We start from the raw sequence: 8,323 nt of genomic DNA on the forward strand, positions 1-8,323 counted from the left end.
GATTATACATCTTCAAGTAACAATCGTGGTGAATAATAATGAGAGAACAAAAGAGCTCAGATGTAGCTACGTTTTCATGTTTTTCAGATGAATTGTCCCGCAGGCGCTTATTTCAATAGGCTACAAACGTAGCCTAATGGGCAGTTTTGGGCACTTCTTAGTTAGTTGTGGTGGGTAGGCATATTCTTGTCATTCTTTGCAATGCAATGTAAATACTTTGAAATAAGTCATAAGAAGCATACATCTGAAGGGACCAACATTATCTGTAAATATAATGCACGCAAGTGCAACTCACGCACACGATTGGACTTTTCACAGTCAAAGCAGGAACTTTACACAGGGCTGAAGTTTGAGTGTAGGGATACTGTCCTCTGCTGGTCTCGAGACACATTACGTCAGTGCGCTGGTTTTGTCCCGCCCACCTGTCAGTGACAAAGGCACATGTTTGACCAATCAGAGCAGGCTTCGCAAAGTGTCATGGCGTCTCCCTTGAAGGGGGCTTGGACCTGGAAAATCTAGCCATTGTCAGTAGTGTCTTTCTTCTCTAAATAGGCCTGTTAAAAAACATTTACTTATCAAACGGGATATTTTTCAAGACAAAGACGTCACCATGGGGACTGTCCACGCCAGGGTAAATCTTAATTTTTTACAACCACGAGACGTGGGGATGAAATTCTGCATGACCTCCCCGTTCAGTGTCTATTGTATGGCGGTGTACTATGGACGAACGCATAGGCCGTGGACTAGGTATAGAAATGACATTAATGGCAAAGAGTTGTATGACATGAGGCAAATAGTTATTTTACCATATTTTATGTAATGTTATGCAATATGGATTGTGTCTGATCTGTCAGCATGCAAGCAAATTGACCACCTTGACAGAACGAAGYTAGCTAGRTAAGTATTTAAGCATGGTCATATCTTCACATGATTTTTCTACTTTCTCGACACTATTCAGAGTATGGACCCTCTCCCGATGCACGGGCGTGACATGGGCGTTCATCCCGACGACATGATTGAGGTGCAAGAGGCAGAACATGAGACTAAACAGGAGGTCCTAGAAAACAAAGACGTAAGCATCTCTTATCCAAGCTAACGTTACTCAAATTACAAGTTGTGTGTCATCTCATTAGCAAAGGGAGCTGAGGAAATCATTGATCACCTAGTTGGAATGGATGCTGAGAATCTGTCCCTTCATTGCAGGTTGTTGTCCAACATGTCAACATTGAGGGCTTGGGCCGAACGAAAGAGGATCTGCTGGGCTATGAAATCTCAGAGGTCTTCGATGCTAAAAACCTTATTGATGTAAGTATGAGCACTCTGGACTGCACATACTTAAACATGCACACATAACCTACATACACACTCTGAAATGTTCCCTTGTTTAAGGGGAAACATTTGTGCTAAAAGCTGTATGGTGGGTCTTTGACAGGTCATGAAGAAGTCTCATATTGCCAGACAGAAATTGCTGCGTCTGGGCATTTTCAAAGAGGTGGAGGTCGTCATTGATACATCAGATGGTAAACGCGTTGCGCCCATAAACGGTGGGGGTGTCGTGTGTGTGTGTGTGTGTGTGTGTGTGTGTGTGTGTGTGAAACAATATCTCAACCATGAGATGTTGCCAATATGAAAGGATAACCAGTAAAAAGATATTTGCGTCACTGGAGAGGAGCCCTCTGTTAGTCTAGCTGTGGTCACGGTCTGTTTTGGTCTACCCCTCCCAGGTGCGGATGCGTTGCCCAATGGTCTGGACGTGACGTTCGAGGTGACAGAGATGAAGAGGCTGACAGGCAGCTACAACACCATGGTCGGCAACAACGAGGGCAGCATGGTGAGAGAATACACACACCACTATCTCTCACACACATACTTACAGGAGCGCTATAACAAAGCATCACACAATTGTTGGTCATTGAAACCCCTGTCACAATGACCCAGGGCTGACATTCCTAAATGCAATCATGTGATACAGAGGTGATTTCCAGACAGACAGGTTAAGCAGCTTCCCTGCCTCATTTTCACTGCAAACACTTCCAAATGGGTGCATAGTGTGGTAATGTACGTTCACAGACAGGTAGAGCAGGTGTGAGACCCTGACCTGGGAGTAACGTTATCTCTGTCTTCCAGGTGTTGGGTGTGAAGCTTCCTAACGTGTTTGGCCGTGCTGAGAAGTTAACCTTCCAGTTCTCCTACGGGACCAAAGAGACTTCCTACGGCCTGTCCTTCTTCAAGCCCCAGCCAGGCAACTTCGAACGCAAGTACGAACAGTGAACACCTCTGTCCTTTCTCTCTGTGTCGAAAGGACATTGAAATGGCACTTGCAGGCCTCCTGAGTGGCGCAGCGGTCTAAGGCACTGCATCGCAGTATTGCGGCGTCACTACAGCCTGGTGTTTGATCCCAGGCTGTGTCATAACCGGCCGTGACTGGGAGTCCCATAGGGCGGTGCACAATTGGCCCAGCGTCGTCTGGGTTAGGGGAGGATTTGGCCAGTGGGGCTTTACTTGCCTCATCCCGCTCTAGCGACTCCTTGTGGCGGGCCGGGTGCCTGCACGCTGACCGGTCGTCAGTTGAACAGTGTTTCCTCCGACACATTGGTGCAGCTGGCTTCCGGGTTAAGCGAGCGGGTGTTTGCGGGTCATGTTTCGGAAGACGCATGAGTCGACCTTCGCCTCTCCCGAAGCCCGTTGGGGAGTTCCAGCGATGAGACAAGATCGTACTCATGAAATTGGGGAGAAAAAAGCGGTATAAATTACAACAACAAAAAACATAGCACTTGCGGTGTAATGGCTGCCATTTTGTTTCAAGTWGTGATTGTTTCCATCAGTGGTCATATTGACCGTATGTTATGTTGCCATGGTGATGTATTTATAACCTTTATGTCGAACATAGTTCAGTAATGAGACGAGCACTGTATGGATCACGGCCCTGACAGGTGTTGTCTTGTTGCAGCCTCGCTCTAAACCTCTACAAAGTCACAGGCCAGTTTCCATGGAGCTCCCTCAAAGAGACAGACAGAGGAGTCTCCACTGAGCTCAATGTAAGAGGACTCCTACTGTGTGTGTTTGTGGGTCTGTGTGTGTCACATTAGTTTTTTTTTTTCTTCATTTTATCTGCCTTGAATTTCCACAGGGGTAACTTTCTCACCCTCCCTCTCTCTCTCCTATAGTTTCCTCTGTGGAGGACCAACCACACTCTGAAGTGGGAGGGTGTGTGGAGGGAGCTGGGTTGTCTGGCACGCAGTGCCTCCTTCGCCGTGCGAGAAGAGAGCGGRCACACCCTCAAGTCTGCCCTCTCGGTACAAAGCCCTTTGTCWCTCAGTTCCCTTTATCTAATAATCTTAACCCTTAATGGTCTTCACTGTCAAAATAGCAAGAATCTGAGTCARTCYRCTGACRGTWGTTGTCTTGCAGCACACCATGTCCATTGACACCAGGAACTCTGCCATCTTCCCCAAGAAAGGTGCCTTACTGAGGATCAACCAGGTATGTTTGTGTATGTGACTTCCTCTGCATAATACACCACTGTAGATCTATATGAAGTGGCCATGCTGATGTGTGTTGTCTTGCCCTCTGTAGGAGCTGGCTGGCTATACAGGCGGAGATGCAAGCTTCCTGAAGGAGGACTTTGAGCTGCAGGTCAACAGACGGCTGGTCTGGGACTCGGTAAGGGATCACTACTCAGTCCCTAACCTGGGGGAAATACCCAGGACAAATAGGAAGTGAATTATGGGTACCTGAGTGTTCAACATGTCATATAACATGGCCCTGGTGGTCTCTTTCAGGTCCTCTCCGCCTCTCTCTGGGGTGGGTGTCTCCTCCCCATTGGAGGTAGACCGTCCTCCATCGCTGACAGGTAGGACCACTCCCAACAGATTCATGGCACATGGCTTTGATAGAAATCGCTAGGTAKCGCCATTGAGTTAAAACTCATTCTGTGAAGTATTTATCATCGAGTGTTTAGGGGATGTTGTGAGTGACATTTGGCCTGTCATTGACATATTTCTGTATTGTCCAGGTTCTATCTGGGCGGTCCCACCAGTGTGCGAGGATTTGGAATGTACAGCATCGGCCCACAGAGCGAGGGTGAGGTCACGTGCTCTCTGTTTATTTGAACAGGCATGTGTGGTGCACAGGTTTGTGTCAGTTGAGGCCCCTCTGAGGCCCTTCTGCTAGCTTGCTAGCTCCGGCCCGCTAGCTGTCTGAATCGCCGTGTCTCCAGCCAGCCTCACTACTCACTGGACCCTTATGATCACTCGGCTACGCATGCCTCTCCTTAATGTCAATATGCCTTGTTCATTGCTGTTCTGGTTAGTGATTATTGTCTTATTTCACTGTCGAGCCTCTAGCCCTGCTCAATATACCTTAGCCAACCCTTTAGTTCCACCTCCCACACATGCGATGACATCACCTGGTTTAAAGGATGTTTCTAGAGACAATCTCTCTCATCACTCAATGCCTAGGCCTACCTCCACTGTATTCACATCCTACCATACCTTTGTGCAGTGAACACTCTTAAAGATGCAGGGCGTGAAATTGAGTCTTGGAAATAAGTGATTTTAGGAATATTGTTCATATACTTCAAATGTCTACAACCTCGTATACAGTGGGGCAAAAAATATTTTAGTCAGGGGCACTAATTGTGCAAGTTCTCATTCAAAAGATGAGAGAGGCCTGTAATTTTCATCATAGTACACTCACTATGACAGCACAAATGAGAAAAAAACATCCGAAAATCACATGTAGGATTTTTTATGAATTATTTGCAAATTATGGTGAAAATAGTATTTGGTAATAAAAAGTTTATCTCATACTTTGTTAATATCCCTTTTTGTTGCAATGACAGAGGTCAATTTTTCTTGTAGTCTTCACAAGGTTTTCAGCACCAACTGTTGCTGGTATTTTGGCCCACTCCTCATACAGCAGATCTCTCAGATCCTAGGTGCTTCGGGGCTGTCTGCTGGCCAACCGAACTTTCAGACTCCTCCAAAGATTTTCGTATTGGGGTTGGATTGGAGACTGGCTACGGCCACTCCAAGGACACTTGAGAATGCTTCTACGAAGCCACTTCCTGCTCTAGTTGCCCGCTGGTGTGTTTCTGGGATCTGTTCATGCTGCGAAAAGACCACGCACGATCACTCAATGGCCCTACTGATTGGGAAGGAAGGTTTGTCACGTCAAAATCTCATTGATAGCATGGGCTCTCCACACTACAATTCATTTCTTTCCTTTACACAGGATCAGTCGTCTCTGGTCCTTTGCAAGAAAAACAGCCCTCAAAGCATGATGTTTCCACCAAATGCTGTCACAGTAGGTTATGGTGTTCTTTGGATGCAACTCAGCATTTTTGTCCTCCAAACTGACGAGTGAGTTTATGTACCAAAAACGCTCTATATTTTGTGCTTCATCATACCACTATGACATTCTCCCAATCCTCTTCTGGATCATCCAGAATGGCTCTTAGCAAACTTCAGACGGCTGGACAATGCTACTGAGTTGAGTCAGGGGGACCTGCTGCGCACGCAGGATTTTAGAGTCCCTGAGGGCGTAGTGTGTTACTGAATGGTAGGCTTGTTACTTTGGTTCAGCTCTCTGCAGGTCATTGCACTAGTCCCCGCCATGTGGTTCTGGGATTTTGCACTTGGCCCATTGTGTGTGAGGTCGTTGGAGTCTGTTTTGATTTGAGGTTTGTTGACAGGGGTGTAACTCTTGTTTTTAAAAAAACTTTTTTCTTCTTAAAACCAGGAGCCTCACAGCAGCTTCAAAGACGGTGAAAGTATGAAAGCAGGTAAATTGCAGGTTGCATCACAGAACCAGGAGGGCTTCTTAAAGAAAACTGACACCAGTGGTTAGTTTTATTTTCCTTTTATTACATGAAGCTGTCCGAGAGCCGGAATTCCTCTTTGTTGCTTTACCTTCGCGTTTGGTAGGTGCACATCACATTCATAACCATACTTTTGTTACAATATCTCATGGCATAGCCCAATAAAACTTGTCAGATTTAATTGATATCACTTCAAGTTACCCAATCATTTATGTATAACCATAAAGAACACCTGATTCCTGCAACTGACTATCATAAACAGTTATCTGCTGATTTTATCTGATATTCTTAACGATTCCTGCTTCCTACTCCGCAAAGTTGAGAGCCGCCAAGGTAACTATGATAAGAAAAACATCGTTGAACAGCCTCTAATCAGTGGCTTTGTGTATAATAGGGGATAACAATCCATAGGCGAGTATTTAAAATTGGTAGATCGGACGCCAGTGTATGCAAATACCTGTATCATTGCTCCCCATGCACACTGGTAAAAACGTTGGTGTTAGGTCTGGTCCACTGGGCCTTGTTACAAGAACAATAAACGTGCCCTAAGTCTACAGACTTTGGATGAAGAAAGGCAAAATCCACGGACTTGGTGGGATTGGCTGGATTCACCAAGACTGTGTCCATGCGTTTCAATTTGCCTAGTTTAATTGTTGGAACTTGTTAAATGTAGTGAAAGTTAATATCAAAATAATATATTTGAATTTCAGGCTCTGCCTTTTCAGTGGAATGTGGGGAAAGTTCCGCTAGCGGAACCCCGGAGCCAGACAGGTTAACTTGGCTTTTGAAGACCTTAGAAAGGCAGGCTAGGATAGATATAGGTCTGTAGCAGTTTGGGTCTGAGAGTGTCTTCCCTTTGAAGATGGGGCTGAACGGTTGCTTTCAATCTTTGGGAATCTCAGACGAAGACGATACGAAAGAGAGGTTGAACAGGCTAGTAATAGGGGTTGCAACATTTCGGCAGATATTTTAGAAGAGAGGGTCCAGATGTCTAGCCGGCTGATTTGTAGGGGTCCAGATTTTTGCAGCTCTTTCAGAACATCAGCTATCTGGATTTGGGTGACGGAGAAATGGGGATTGCTGTGGGGGTGCAGGCTGTTTGACCGGGGTAGGGGTAGCCAGGTCGAAAGCATGGCCAGCATAGAAAAATGCTTATTGAATATTCTCAATTATAGTGGATTTATCATGGTGACAGTGTTTCCTAGCTTCAGTGCAGTGTGCAGCCTTGGAGGAGGTGCTCTTATTTCCATGAACTTTACAGTGTCCACAGAACTTTGAGTTTGTGCACAGGATGCAAATTTCTGCTTGAAGAATCCTAGCTAAGGTTCCTCCTAACTGCCTGTGGCATTTGGTTTCCTAAATTCCCTGAACAGTTGCTATCACGGGGGCCAATTCGATGCTAATCGCAGAACCGCACAGGAGTTGTTTGTCTGGTCAGTGCATCAGTCTGAGAGAACGCAAGGATATATCTATTCTATACTATGGATTTAATTTTTGAAATGGAGCATTGCTATTTTAAGATGGGAGTAAGGTACTTTTTGAAGAATAACCAGGCATCATCTAATGACAGGATAGGGGTCAATATGTTCCATGGGAATACCGGCCAGGAAGTCGATTAGAAAGGCCTGCTCGCTGATTGTTATAGGGTAGCGTTGGTCGACAGTGATAGAGGGGGTGTCGTGTTGACCGCAGGACCACATTACGGATGCAGGCAATGAGGCAGTGATGCGCGAAGATCTTGGTGAAAACAGCAGAGTGTAATTGGAGGCAAAGTTGGGTTTAGTGATGATACAGCTCATTCAAAAGGAGAGCTGCCATTGTTCTACAGTTGGGGTTGTACCTGGTAGCTTCATTGTCATTTGTGTGAGATTGAGGCATCAAGCTTAGGTCATCTAGCAGCACGAGCTCAGAAGATAGATGGGGGCAATCATTCACATTAGGTGTCCAGAGCACAGCTGGGGGCAGAGGGTGGTTCTGCAAGCGGCAACAGTGAGGACTTGTTTCTGGAAGGTGGATTTTTAAAAGTAGAATCTCAAATTGTTTGGCCCAGACTGATAGTAAGACAGAACTCTGCAGGCTATCTCTGCAGTAGATTGCAACACCGCCCCTTTGGCAGTTCTATTTGTCGGAAAATGTTATAGTTAGGGATGGAAATTTCTGGGTTTTTGGTGGTCTTCCTAAGCCAGGATTCAGACACGGCTCGGACATCCGGGTTGGCAGAGTGTGCTAAAGCAGTGAATAAAACAAACTTAGGGAGGAGGCTTCTAATGTTAACATGCATGAAACCAAGGCTTTTACGGTTACAGATGTCAAGAAATGAGAGCACCCGGGGAATAGGAGTGGAGCTAGGCACTGCAGGGCCTTGTTAACTCTACAATCACAGAGGAGTAGGATAAGGGTATGGCTAAAGGCTATAAGAACTGGTCGTCTAGTACGTCGGACAGAGAGTAAAAGGAGCAGGTTTCTGGGCGCGATAGAAATAGATTCAAGCATAATGTACAA

The 8,323-nt window shown here is 45.8% G+C and overlaps 1 protein-coding gene across 1 annotated transcript in view; it reads left to right on the forward strand.

Annotated features, from left to right (window-relative positions):
• The first annotated feature begins 455 nt into the window (after nucleotides 1-455).
• Nucleotides 456-8,323, forward strand: part of LOC112069324 (sorting and assembly machinery component 50 homolog B) — a 12,401-nt gene continuing 4,533 nt past the window's right edge. Inside the window, exons 1-12 of the mRNA XM_070438509.1 lie at nucleotides 456-631; nucleotides 959-1,072; nucleotides 1,204-1,305; nucleotides 1,433-1,520; nucleotides 1,725-1,831; nucleotides 2,128-2,258; nucleotides 2,951-3,038; nucleotides 3,168-3,296; nucleotides 3,412-3,483; nucleotides 3,577-3,663; nucleotides 3,783-3,853; nucleotides 4,016-4,106. Coding sequence (XP_070294610.1) covers nucleotides 611-631; nucleotides 959-1,072; nucleotides 1,204-1,305; nucleotides 1,433-1,520; nucleotides 1,725-1,831; nucleotides 2,128-2,258; nucleotides 2,951-3,038; nucleotides 3,168-3,296; nucleotides 3,412-3,483; nucleotides 3,577-3,663; nucleotides 3,783-3,853; nucleotides 4,016-4,106 — 1,101 coding nt within the window. The 5' untranslated portion in view covers nucleotides 456-610. The remainder of the gene's footprint in view (nucleotides 632-958; nucleotides 1,073-1,203; nucleotides 1,306-1,432; nucleotides 1,521-1,724; nucleotides 1,832-2,127; nucleotides 2,259-2,950; nucleotides 3,039-3,167; nucleotides 3,297-3,411; nucleotides 3,484-3,576; nucleotides 3,664-3,782; nucleotides 3,854-4,015; nucleotides 4,107-8,323) is intronic.

Source organism: Salvelinus sp. IW2-2015, unplaced genomic scaffold (genome assembly GCF_002910315.2).
Source record: "Salvelinus sp. IW2-2015 unplaced genomic scaffold, ASM291031v2 Un_scaffold987, whole genome shotgun sequence".
In the NCBI taxonomy this organism is placed as follows: domain Eukaryota; kingdom Metazoa; phylum Chordata; class Actinopteri; order Salmoniformes; family Salmonidae; genus Salvelinus; species Salvelinus sp. IW2-2015.